The sequence below is a fragment of the Bremia lactucae genome, linkage group LG5 (genome assembly GCF_004359215.1).
Source record: "Bremia lactucae strain SF5 linkage group LG5, whole genome shotgun sequence".
NCBI lineage: Eukaryota > Oomycota > Peronosporomycetes > Peronosporales > Peronosporaceae > Bremia > Bremia lactucae.
The window spans coordinates 600,694-613,701 of NC_090614.1; the positions used below are offsets into that span (position 1 = coordinate 600,694).

General features: G+C 45.3%; 4 protein-coding genes across 4 annotated transcripts; 2 read left to right on the top strand and 2 right to left on the bottom strand.

Annotated features, from left to right (window-relative positions):
- Positions 1 to 1,233: 1,233 nt before the first annotated feature.
- Positions 1,234 to 1,785, top strand: CCR75_007099 (uncharacterized protein; the record flags this gene model as incomplete). The annotated part of the gene is made up of 2 exons (XM_067965163.1): positions 1,234 to 1,341; positions 1,438 to 1,785. The coding sequence occupies 2 exons, from the start codon at positions 1,234 to 1,236 to the stop codon at positions 1,783 to 1,785; spliced, it is 456 nt and encodes a 151-aa protein (XP_067821067.1).
- A 398-nt stretch (positions 1,786 to 2,183) lies between these two features.
- On the bottom strand, positions 2,184 to 5,092 carry CCR75_007098 (uncharacterized protein; the record flags this gene model as incomplete). Its single annotated transcript, XM_067965162.1, has 2 exons — positions 2,184 to 4,766; positions 4,856 to 5,092. 2 exons carry the CDS (start codon positions 5,090 to 5,092, stop codon positions 2,184 to 2,186), a joined length of 2,820 nt encoding a protein of 939 aa, XP_067821068.1.
- A 187-nt stretch (positions 5,093 to 5,279) lies between these two features.
- On the top strand, positions 5,280 to 5,588 carry CCR75_007097 (uncharacterized protein; the record flags this gene model as incomplete). Its single annotated transcript, XM_067965161.1, has 1 exon — positions 5,280 to 5,588. One exon carries the CDS (start codon positions 5,280 to 5,282, stop codon positions 5,586 to 5,588), a length of 309 nt encoding a protein of 102 aa, XP_067821077.1.
- Positions 5,589 to 5,668: 80 nt separating this feature from the next.
- On the bottom strand, positions 5,669 to 7,033 carry CCR75_007096 (uncharacterized protein; the record flags this gene model as incomplete). Its single annotated transcript, XM_067965160.1, has 1 exon — positions 5,669 to 7,033. The coding sequence occupies one exon, from the start codon at positions 7,031 to 7,033 to the stop codon at positions 5,669 to 5,671; it is 1,365 nt and encodes a 454-aa protein (XP_067821078.1).
- Between the last annotated feature and the right edge of the window lie 5,975 nt (positions 7,034 to 13,008).

Sequence of the window (13,008 nt, forward strand, 5' to 3'; positions counted from 1 at the left end):
TATCATTCAAGCCGTAAAGTCGAAATGACTTGAAAACACTCGCATGATGGATTGAGATTTAGTAGTCACTTTCCGTCCGCAACTGCTATTAAATAATCACACCCTCTTCAAAATGGTTTTAACTTCTATTCAAACATTTATTTTGGCGAATAATTTGATACCGTAATGCTAAGGATAGAATTGTAGCTATTGACGATGACGTGGGTTGATATTGTTCTGATCAGCATTCTTGATGGAACGAGTCGAAGCAAAGATCGATCGTGTTCTGGACTAACATGCAGACAGTGGCTAAGCCAAAAAGCTGTTAAACTCCATGATGCACTTTAAAGAGTCTAATTGGAAAAATTTCATGGTACAGTGATTGAAACAAAAAAAGAGTCGATTACCATTCGGACCAGTCTCACCAAATGATTCTCGATGTTAAGACTTCTCTCACATCAGAAATATTTTAAATACCGCAACATCTACGCATTTATTGCATTAAAGCTCGATATCCGATGCATGTGCATGTTAAAAACTTGCTCCCGATCCGCTTAAAGCTGCAATAAACCGTGGCATCACGTGAATGGTGTTCATACAATCAAAAATGCTACCTTTGTTCCAAATATTATCGTTTTTAATATTGCAACGTCATTTTTAGCGACACGTGGATTAGTGAGGCTCTGAATACTGTAATTTGCCTTTGAAGGCAGCAATTACGACTTTAATGAATGATGAATTCACTAATACCGCTACCTAAAAGGTCGAAAACTATCTCGACAAACGAACGCTTTTGCGTGTCAAATGAAAATTAAATATAGCTGATAGCTTAACTGGAAGGGCGCACGATTTTTGAGTTAATCTATCATCTATGACATTTTGGCCTATGCCAGACATGATTGTCTGGCATGTAAGGTGAATCCTGTTTAAGCTTGCAACTTGCAACATACGTAGTTTGGTGAATGGATCGCAGAAGGGAAGAAAGCCAGTTTATTTGACTTTCGTAGCAGTCTTGATGTGATAAGAAAAAGTAAATCACAAAAAATCAAGAGCAGCGTGATCAAGTACCATTCTTCGGCTTCAATGAGATACTTACTTTCAAAGACATATTTGCTTGCCTACATCGGATCCAACAAATTTAAAAATCTGTCATTACGAATCCAAGCTACAATACTGCGCTAAACTAAATGGGAGTTCTTGATGTTTGTCCTAGCACAAGCCTTCTGTTGCTTTGTTGCTGTTATCTAAAGTCCAATGTTGCCCATGCTAGCTCAGCAGGGGACGAATTGGGACACAAGTGCCGTCTTGCTTTTAGCGTTGCAGAACATGAACTGTCTTTTCGGTGACGAAATAACACGTGAGGTTTGTGAATAGCGCTTGCATAAATAATTACTTTAAAAAAAAATTGTCTTCTCCAGTCCTGTATTGCCTACTTTTAAAAAAAAATGTCCTCTCCAGTACTGTATTGCCTATGTGGCGTGCAAAGATGTTGCGAGCTGTTGCGAAATGCTGAGGGTCTACAAATTTATCAAGACACTTACAGAATTTAATTGGATTGGCATCAAGTCTATTGAACTGCGCTATTGTGACAAAAATGGCGTATTTGCATGTGAAAAGGCCGTTGAAATCGGTGTGGGCGGTTTCATAAAGGACAAGGATGGCGCAGCTCTTTTTGCTACGATTCAGCGTTTGCGAAATAACAAAAAATATTCGGCAACTGCGGCGATTTTCCAATTGCTGGGGTGCGTGACGTCACGACGGGTTATGACAGGTCTCAACCCGACGAAAATGCTGTGCTTCCTATAAGCAGCTCGACGTCGAGGATCACATTCATGTTCGCAAATGGATGCGTTGCCATCGCCACGAAGCCGAAGCAATGATACCATGTAAAGCTTGCCGGCTGTGTCGGCCAAATCCAGTTACATTGGATCTACGAAAGAAGTTACTGCAAAGAGCGGAGCTAATGCTGCAGGCAGAATGGAATGGTCTCAGGCTTGCACCTTTATAACAAGAAGAATATCAGTGCAATGTCTGTGGTAATAGAGCTCTTCGTATGCTCTAGTATATACTTGTCTTCTGACACGGTTTGTGATGCTTGGCTCTTGGAGGCGTAAGCTTGACTTTAACTTAACGACAGAGAGGTTTGTAGTAACGAGCCAATGTTGTAAAGGCAATTTTATCTTGGTAAATGATCAAGTGTGTTTTTAAATACCGGCTTCTTCCTTCGGGACGGCAAAGTACATGTCTTGCATGGAAAATTGTAATGAAGCCAGCCCTCCAGAGGAGCTTCCTTCTTCGATAACTTCGTGCTTTACAAGAGGTGCTGGTGTAAGTATTCGCCGATTTTTTGCCAATTTCTTACCTTTCCGTGTCACAACAGTGCCATTGCCAACACTTGAGGGCGTTTCGGAATCGATCGGTCCGTAACAAATTGTATTCTTTTTCTCGGGTTTCAATGTTGGTGGAGTTTTCGGTAATGACGACGACATGGCCATATTGATGTTTGCTGCCAGGTCTCGTGGCGATAGAATCTCCGTAGTAGTAGAATCATTCGTATTATTATGATCAAGCACAGGAGAGTCACCGAGGCCAAAGTATGAATCCATCTCCATTGCGAAAAGATTTTCATCGCCATGAGCGTAACCTTCAAAAGCCATTGCAGTAGTACTTGTACGAAGGTCATGACTCGAACTTGGCCCTCTGCGCCTTACCTCAAGTATCTGACCATCTGGATGCGCCTCATCTATTGCTTTGAAAGTCACCTTTGGATGGGCCCATAGCGGTAGCGACCGTTGAGCAAACGTCCTCAACTCGCTTTTCGTACTAGGTTTCCTGCCTGTAGTTGAGCAAGAAAAACCTTCAATGGCTGGCACTAAAAATTCCGACTTGCGTCGACCTGGAAAAAGTAGTCTCCAGGATTTAAGTTCTCTGACGCTCGCTTCAAAGCCAAATGATGACAGTGACGACTTGGAGCTTTTCGTTTTGGGGTCCAAGGACAAGGCACGAGCATGATCGGCCTTATGTTTCGAGAGCGCAGTTATGCGCATGTCATACATCTTGAGCGTAGAATCACAGCAAATGAGCATTTTGAGACCGTCGGGCGCAAATAGACAGCATAAACGCTGGCGTAGTCGCCGCCGACGGGAAGCCACATCGGTGTCATATTCAAAGTGTTGATGGCTAAAGTCGATGGCAGATGTGGCAAGTTGAGAGAGCAATGCCTGCGACGCATCTATGGCCGATTCCATAAACGAGCTGCCGCGCAAGCTTCCACCCTTCCGTGGGCTGTGAGCAACTTGACCTGGTGGAGACGATGATGAAGATGTTGACGACAAAGACGAAGAAGATGCCATTGAAAAAGAGCGCGTTTTGCTAGTTTTTGATAAAGTAGGAGATTTTGACTTGAAAAGCTCCAAAGTAGACTTGGAAGAAGTCTTCAATTCATGACGTATTCGAAGCACTTGAGTCTGCGTCCGAGTTTCAAGTGCCCGATAGTCCGCATAAAAGTCGCTTACATGTTGGTGCAAAAACTCTTCCCCATGGTCATCAACGTTCGATACAACAGCTTTTTCGACCGTATTGGCATGGGTGTCAGCACTAATACGGGATCCTTCCGGGTGTAGTGCATATAGATGGCTCGTGCCATGGGCAGACGTCACATTAATCCATTTGCTATCTTGGCTGAACGCAATGTTCTGGATACTCGCGTGGGTTATTCCTCGCTGTAATTTGTACATCAGCTGACACTGAAGTGTTCCATTCTTTCCGACCGACACTCCCTTGCTTTGTCGAGCAACGCTCTGCAACGGTGGCGCTAATCGATAAACATGGAGATTTTGGCCTTTTGTCGAGCTTGTCGCCAATAAAAGTCCAGAATGATCCAATGATAAATTCACCAAAGCTGTCGCATGACACGAGAAATTTGCCATGACGCGCTTGGTGACAAAATCCAAAACAATCACCCATCCAAGCTGTTGTTTGGAAGCGTCATTGCTGAATGTAGTCTTTTGCGTTCGTACGTTTGATAATTCGTGGTTATTCCCAAGAGAATTGCATCGGCCAGTCATCGATTCGGAAGTACTGCGTGTAATATTAAGCTTCATGCCAGGAGGTGACGACAGGTAAGGTGCAATGGTAGCCCGTCCGACCTCCGACAGATAATACAGTCCCGACGCAACATTCTGCGCCACATCAATTGCTGTGTAGGCTGGCGACGAGCTATGGGACTCATTACGAGCGTCACCAGTTATTCCACCAGTCATAAGCGCGTCCATCGACACGTCGTCATAGTCCGAGTCGCTGTCTTCACGACCGAAATACATTTGATCTTGTTCATTGGCTTGCATTGTATTAATGCTCTGTGTAATCCCTGGATACGCCAGCCAGCGCGGACCAAGAGCCATCGCAGGCGACGCCGCGAGGATTGAAAATTGTAGCTGAAACGTAGCTAAGTCGTACAAAAAAATCTCGAGTGTCTCGCATAGTACTGCCGCTATCGTCGCATTTGTTTGAATGTCCAGTATGAGTGAAGGTGACGGCGGCAGTTTGTGCATCACTTGCTGCGTATCTAGACTCAGTACTGTGATATCTTCGTGTCCATTATTGTCATTGATTTCGGCTTCTGAAGTTACATACTCATTGTCGTCTTCAGCTAGCAAACAACTCCGATTCGTCACGAAAAGAGCGCCCATGGCATCCACGGATCCCACGTCTGTCGGAAATTCAAACAAGTGAAAAAAGCGTACCCCAGTAAGTTGTGCTGCGTCTTTATTGGGATCCATCATAAGCTAAAATCGGATAGCAAACGTTGCAAATCTTCACGTTAGGTTGCAATAAATAACGTGCATGCAATTCGCAACGAGTACGGCGCACATACCTGAACAGGCGAGCAGCTCTCTCGCGCCGCACAAAATCCGTCGAGGCGAAACAAGCGCCAGCTAGAGGTTGTACACAATAGCACGAAATAGCGGTCACGCACCCTCTGGACCGCACAGAATGTCACCTCAAGAGCGTCGGTGGCATCGGACACCAGATTTCTTTGCAGAGCCATTGAATCCACCACCTTCTCGCTGCTTTTACGATGGTGAGACGTACGCACCCTGACGCGACGCATGGAGTTAGAAGGAGCTCTCATCCGGAACCGATGCGGAATTGACCCTTTCTTCGGAGAACTGCACCTTCAACCCCCAGTAAAGGATTTGTTGAAAAAGAACGTCGTGGATTGGCTCAAAAATCCTATCAAAAGGGTTACGCGTAATCGTATTTAAAAGAGTAGGTTATATTCCAGGTGATTACTTAAGATGAGTCCTCCGACGCTGGGGCTCGTGCTGAACGACGGGCACGGCCTCTTGCTGAAGGCCGAGGGCGACTTGGTGTACACGGCACAGAATCAAAAGAATGGCTTCTTCACGTGCATTGCCGAGAAGGCCATTGATCTCGGCCAATTCGCCGAGGAAGACGGGAGTGACGACGCCGCGGAGGACCCGCCACTTCCTATTGTACGTTTGAAAACGACTCGGCGCTCGTTAACAATTGCCAAGATCGAGACGAGCGGTCGTGAACGCACGCTTGTAATATCGAGGCCTTGTGGACCAGACAATGGCAAGTAAATACGTTAAAATTACGCGTATAGTGTGCAGAATATAAAAGGCATCTGGCTTTATAAGTGCTTCATTCAGGGCTACTACTACTACTCGCTATCAATTGAGTGCTCATGATCTTCTTTCTCGTGAGTTTTTTTGTGTCGGGCAAAATTTGATACTTGTGTAAACTTCTTTTGGCACCCTTCAAAGGGACAGACGTACGGTTGAAACCCCGCGTGCATCCAAATGTGTTCCTTAAGCGACACCGAGTGCGCAAAACTTTTGCCACAACCATCGTAGTGACAAGTATATGGCTTAATACCTGCATGCGTACGCTCGTGCGCGCGTAGATTCGAGCTATGGGCGTATCGCTTCGTACATCCTGCATACGAACACTTTAAAGGTTTTTCCCCCGTATGTGTCCGAATATGATTCTGCAACTCGGATCGCCCGCGGAATTGCTTATTGCACGTTGGACACTCGTGCTTCTTGCTAGGTTTGACACGAGACTTGGTCACTTTGGGCTTTGAATAGAGTTCGACCTGTTCTAGAAACTTGTTTTGATTCTCGTTCGTCGTAATCGCTGACAATTTCGACGGAGTGAGGAGCGTCAACGAGTCACTCGAGTGTTTTGCCAAAGTGCTGATTGTTATATTGTCTTTTGCAGTCGTTGCTGTCATGAAGGGGCCTTCTTGTCGTGCTTGCTCAATCGAAAGATTCACGTTTTCACTCGGGTGCAACGATTTGATGTATCCATCCAGCTCAATCATGGATTCCTTCACGTAATCACTAATCGCCCACACGGTGTTTTCATTCATTTGTCCTAAATCAAACGCGTATCCATCGTCGTCGATCTGACGCACAGTATCGGGTTGGTATTTGCTAATCACATCCATGAGACCTCGGAGGTACTGACTAGGTAGCATTGTAATTTTCTGCACGAGGCGCTGTTTTTCGTAAAAACTCATGGGTTTCACATCGTCGGGGTACATTAAATCACCTTTTAAAAGGTTACGGTATTTTGTAGTGTCACCAGGTCCGTCCGAACGTAACTTTATTACTGCAGGACCTTGTCCTTCATTGTCAGTAGTAGCTTCGGTATAATCGGTCAAATTCTCAGTGGGTAAAGCGATTTGGCTTGACGGCAGTAAGGAGCTTATGGAGAATTGACTTGATATACGCTTTTCTAATACGGCATTGATCGAAGGAATGGGTCCGAGGTTACCAAAGCTGTCGACATCGCTTAGGATCCAAGACGAGTCCTTTTGCAGAGTCAGCGCCATGTTTGGATACATCTTTTGATCATTTCCGCCTTTATGTTCGGTATTATGTACTTCTACCATGCCATCCTTCGAACCGTCTTCAATTCTTGGGAATGCTGGGACTTCTCGGACGTTTTTTTGGCGTTTGGTGGCCGGCAACATGTCGTCGGATGTCGCAGTTACTGTGGCAGCAGCTGCTGAGGTGCTCATTGTCTTTGGCAAGTCTCGTCGAGAGTGAAATGCTTGGAATGTGGACAGAATAGCACGTTATTCTTCTGTAAATCGTAATGCTACGAGCGCTGCCTGTGATCTAGCACGCCCAATATGCCCACCCCTTATCTTCAAAGTTCTTCACATTTCCACCCAAAGAGAAACCCTGCAATATCTGATAACAACGAGCTTTTACAGAAACCTCAAGTCAACTTGTGTGCCGCGTAGTCAGCTTAAGTAGGAATACTACTTTTCGAAAAATCGATGTCAAGAAATCAGCTATTCTTGACACAATCTAAATCGATCTTTCCAATTTTTAACAAAATCTTTATTGGGGCACCTTTTACGGGCTAAAGTTGCCCCTATTATGTTACACAATCCCCGTGCACTTTGTGTACAAGGAATAATCAATTACTTAAGTGATGTGTAACGGGGTGTATCGTTATATGAAATTAACACTTAAAGGTTATTAATTAATATATATTATCTAAAAAGTAGATAATTTTTGGAGAATATTACTTTACGTAGTAATATTCGGAATGCTTATTGGTAGATAGGCCGTTATATCTACTTGTTCCGCGATCCATTTAGCGCTGGACGCGCGCTAAGAGAGAGACAGATAAGATTCTATTACATGTTTTGTATTAGTATATAAACAAGTTAGTAAAAATAGATAAAAACAGAAGAACTTAATAATATTACATACAGTTTACATTTAACCATTTCTTTAGAGCAAGTGCTTTAAAGAGAGTCTTCCTCTGCACGTACTAGTAGTGTACGTGAAGTGGCGTGAGACACCACTCGCATTGAGACAATTCAAAATGGACTTTTACTGAAGCAGTACAAGTCGGCAGTGTATCTTTGTAGTCCGTCCAAGAACCACAATTCCAGCATCTAACACGGACATGTTAGATGATAATGGAAACACGCATCACGTTTCGCGTGGTAGCTACTCCTTTCTAAGTGACATAGAAAGGAGTGCAGTCGAACGAATGAGTTCGACCGAAGAAACGATGCCATCTTGGCCATGCTGTCAGGTTTGGACAGAGATGCCCTCCATTTAGCCATCACCGAGTTCATACAACATGAACTTGATGAGGCGAGGCGAAGGTAACCTTGCTGAATCAGCAAGGTTTTCAACCGGCAGAACTTTTAAAGTTTCAACAGGTACAGACCCCTGTACCTGGGATGACGCACACGCGTCGTCCCGAAACCTTCAAGATTGACATCTCTAAGTATAGGGGAGTCGAAGAAGACTCCCTCTTGAGATGGTTTGTCGAGTTGAACGATGCCGTAAGGGGACGTCACATCGTCGACGAGCAAATGCAAGTCGCATTCGCTTAATCAAATTTGGCAGGTCGTGCCAAAACTTGGGCCCTATGCCTTAGGTTGCGCGACCCATATGTCTTTGGGTCGCTAGAGGTTTTTAAAACCCGGCTCAAACAGACGTTTGAACCACCTAGGACTAAGTTCAGAGCTCGGTCAGAGCTTCTGAAACTCAAGCAAGGCAAGCGTGATTTCACGCCACATACGACTCTTAGCGAGTTGTATCACGAACAACCCAGTTCATGAACACACGTCGATTACGGTGTTCATGCAAGGTCTTACGGATGGTCCCGTAAAGACCCACCTGTTCCGCTTGGAACTGGATACGCTTGAAGAAGCAATATCCATTGCGGAATAGGAGGACTCTAGCTTTAGACAGGCTCAAGCTAGTTCGTCATCGTATCGTTCTCCAAGACGACACGAGTTAGGAGGTCCAGAACCAAGGACCTTTCTTACGTCGAAAGCGAGAGACCTCGCTTTACGAACAATAAGCGATCGCAGAAATGCCATCGCTGCCAAATATTAGGACACTACGCTCATGAGTGTAGTGCCCCACGCCCAGCACCGAAAGGTACTGAACGTAATTTTGGACCGTATGCCAAAAAGGGCAACGGTTGCGGGTCCGACGTTGTTGCGAAATCGCAACAGCGAGGCAGACCGCCGAAAATAAAACAGTCGGAGTTAGTAGGGGCGCATCGCCCAACTGATCCGGAAACCTGAAGAGATTTTGCAATTTTCTTGACTAAGTTGCTTCAGATACACAATCATTATGTATCTTTGCACGTGGCGATGAGGTATCCCTACACCTTGAAGTTAAAAGTGACAAATGATTTGTAACTTAGAGCCCTAGTGGACTGTAGGCGTCACATAACTTTATTCGTCGCCAGTCACAGGAGGGTCGTAGGCATAAATATGTTGAGCGCGACATCCCTCCAACGAGAATGACGGTGCGTCTAGCGACAGGCGCATCGATAACAGTAATGAAATGCGTTGTGAAATTACAGACATGTTAAGAAATTGACAGTACGATGGGAATTTCATCGCACTAGTTTTAAATGACAAATTTGATGTCATCCTTGGATTATTATGGCTCAGAAAGTTCGATATATGTATAAATTGGCAGCATCAAGCCGTGACGATGCCTGTCTCTTGTTCATCAGATGGCCAACTGGTGAACGTCTTGGAGCGTCCACAAGCGTGTGGATGTACTACGAGGGAGTGCGCTGGCCTCACTTGTGGTACGGTCGTTAGTACGACTGCACAATATCACGGTGTGATCACTAATCACCCTGTGGAGTCAGCTGCCGGTGGCTGTGCGAATAAACAGGCAGCGCAGAAAGTCCTCTACTCGAATAAGTCGAGTGGATTGAGACATGAATATACGCCTAGCGGGCGACATTCAAGGAATATAATAGTTGTCCAAAAATGACAACACGATGATCCGAGGTCGAGTGGAGACTCGACCGTAAAGGACCCGACTGTGATAGCGCAATCACAGTCGAAAGACGTTGAGGGGATAAGCCCCCACGTACTTGAGGAGAAATCTCCTCAAATAGAAAATGCTGAAGTGACTAAACTTATGCATTCCGGGGGATTAATCCCTCGACAGCCTGTGGATATATTCCAAGAAAAAACCGAGACCTTTAATGTCTTGATTAATGATGGATCAAGAGTAGGCGCTTATACTCTTGATTGTATGCGCCTCCGAAGTAAACTTCGAGAATAATTCTATTACCAAACCTTGAACCCAAACGGTTCTTGAGAGATCTGCATCGTGATAGAATCAAGCAGATCTGCGTACTCATCACAGAGGACAAATTCCTAACCGATATTCGGTCAGCGGTTATTTTTGCAGGAACGAAGGGGTTCTGAGCAGCTCATCGATGGACGAAAGCGTCCTCGATGTGAAGACTCGGATTTAGAGATATACTACTCAATCCTAGGAGTCACTTAAGACAAATCCTTTATACAAGGATTTGAAGAAATTCAGGGATATATCCCCTGAAACAGTTCCATGCGAGTTGCCTAAGGATAAAGGCACTCGACATGAGATCGAGATCAAACCGGGCTCGAAGTACTGTGTCATGAGGCAGTGGCTAAGGCCTCGTGAACAAGTACTTGCGATCGATAAATTCTTTACCGATCGATTAAAAGCGGGCCATGTAAAGAAGTCAACCTCCCTACATAGCTCTCCAACCTTCTGTGTGCGAAAGGCCACAGGAGGGTGGCGGATAGTGCACGCATTCAATAAACTGAATGCTGCAACAGTACCGGCTCAAACGCCGATACCGAGAAAAGACGTAATCATAGATGGTACGTCTAAGAGTTACGATCTTTTCGTCTATGGATCTGATGTATGGATTTTATCAGATCCTTATGCGTGAACGGGACATCCCGTACACAGCAGTGAGCACTCCCAGTCGGATGCTCTGGGTATGGCTAGTTATGCCTTAGGGGCTAAGTAAAGCCCCTGCAGCATTCAACAGATGCGTAACATATCTGTTGAGACCGGTGCGAGAATTCGCACCGAGTTATTTTGAAAATGTATTCGTCCATAGCCGAGCCATAGACGGAAAGACGGACGTGGAAGTTAATGAATTTACGTTCGTCAGGTCCTTACAATTATGCGAAAGCATAAGTTGTACTTGAATCTCAGGAAGTTTATATTCGCTGCAAGCGAAATACCACTTCTTGGGTGCATCGACGGAAAACACGGCGTGCGCCCTGATCCCAAAAAAAATCATGGCAATTACCGACTGGCCATTTCCAGTCGATGTCAAGGGACATAGAAAGTTCCGTAGGCTAGCAACGTACTTGCGCAAGTACTGACACAATTACGCCGAGATCACAGTTTTCTCTCGTCTCATGAAAAAAGACGACAAATGGTTATGGAACGCTGATAATCAACGGTTCTTGTTTTAAGTATCAAGCAAAGCTTAATGCAATCGCCCATCTTGGCGATTGCAGATCAAGACAGAACATTACATGTGGTCTGTGAAACCAGCGATTTCGCAATCGGCTGTGCGTTAATGCAATACGATACAGACGGCGCAGAGCGCGTCGTCTGTTACCAATCGCGTCAGCTGCAACAAGCTGAACGCAATTACCCAGTGCATGACAAGGAGCTCCTTGCCATGAAATATGCATTTACTAAATTTAGGGTCTAACTCCTCGGAGAAAGACCGTTCATCGTATATACGGACCATGCTTCACTACGCACGGCCGTAAACAGCCAACACCTTTCGGAAAGAATGGCGAGGTGGCTATCCTTCTTCGCGGAGTATAATTTTTCCGTCGAATATAAACCAGGGCGATTTAATGTCGTCGCTGATGCGTAATCACGCCGTCCCGATTTTTAGTTGGCTGGGTACACTTTAATAGTAAAAATAACCCCACTGTTGCAACACCCATCACGAGTGTTCCGTCACCAACTTTGATTGGTGACATTTAGAAAGCCTACACTGAAGATAAAGACCTTCCGCGTTTTATCGATCATCTGGTAAATCCATCAATAATTTTTTTTAGATTTACCGGCTTCATATTGATCGTCATCTGACCGATACACAACACGCAATGGCTTACTGTATTACACAGCTGTTGCCGGCGACACTCCACGTGTCGTCGTCCCTACTCACAATGATTTGCGCGGGCGCATCATGTATAAGTGTCGCGATGCACGAACAACTGGGCATCGTGGACGTTAGAAGACTTACCTCACAGTAACTCGCGACTTTTACTGGCCCTACCAGTATACGTTCGTGCGCAAGTACCTTCGTGCTTGCGAGGTATGTCAACGGGTGAAGCCTAGCCCATCATCCCGTGCACCTCTTGAACCTCTACCACTCCCGGCAGAGTGTTGGCAGTCCGTATCTATGGACTTCGTCTTCGGATTTCCCGAAGACGACCACAAAAACAATGGAATCTTTTGTAGACAGATTCAGCAATATGGTACACCTTGCTGCGGTACCTGAGTCAATTACGGCTCCAGGCTGTGCCCATGTCTTTTTTGACACGGTATTTAAACTTCACGGTTTACCCCGTGATCTGACCTTGGATAGGGATCCACGGTTCCCGGCGGAGTTTTGGCAATCTGTGTTCCGATCTCTCCGAACACGGCTGACTATGTCAGCTTCTGATCATCCAGAGAAAGATCGTCAGAGATCGCACAAATCGCGTCCTCGAAGAGATACTTCGAGGTTACGTATAATCGTATCCGAATTGGAGCGAGTTTTTATTGATGGTCGAATCCGCCATCAATAACCGCGGTGCTGACCTTTATGCCCCTTTCATAATTCCGTGCATGCGTCGACAAAGCATACACCGTTCTTCGTGAATGGCTTAGGCATACCCATCCAAGAGGGATCCTCTAGCTCAAGGGGGGTGGGTGGACTACGAGCAAAACCATTTTGACTCATGCTCATCACAAGTCGAAGTTATCAATGACGCGAATGACGTCGATGTCGAAGAAAAAATAAGAACTCATGGCAGTGCGCACTAAGCGCACTGGAAAAGATAAACAAACGAGTCAGCATAGGAATTTCTGCTGGCTCGAGAATCAGTAGTCCGTTTTGTACAGGATTGCATTACTAACGCAGTTGACCGTCAGAAACGGAACGCAGTCAACATGCAAAAGCAAATGTTTTTTTTTC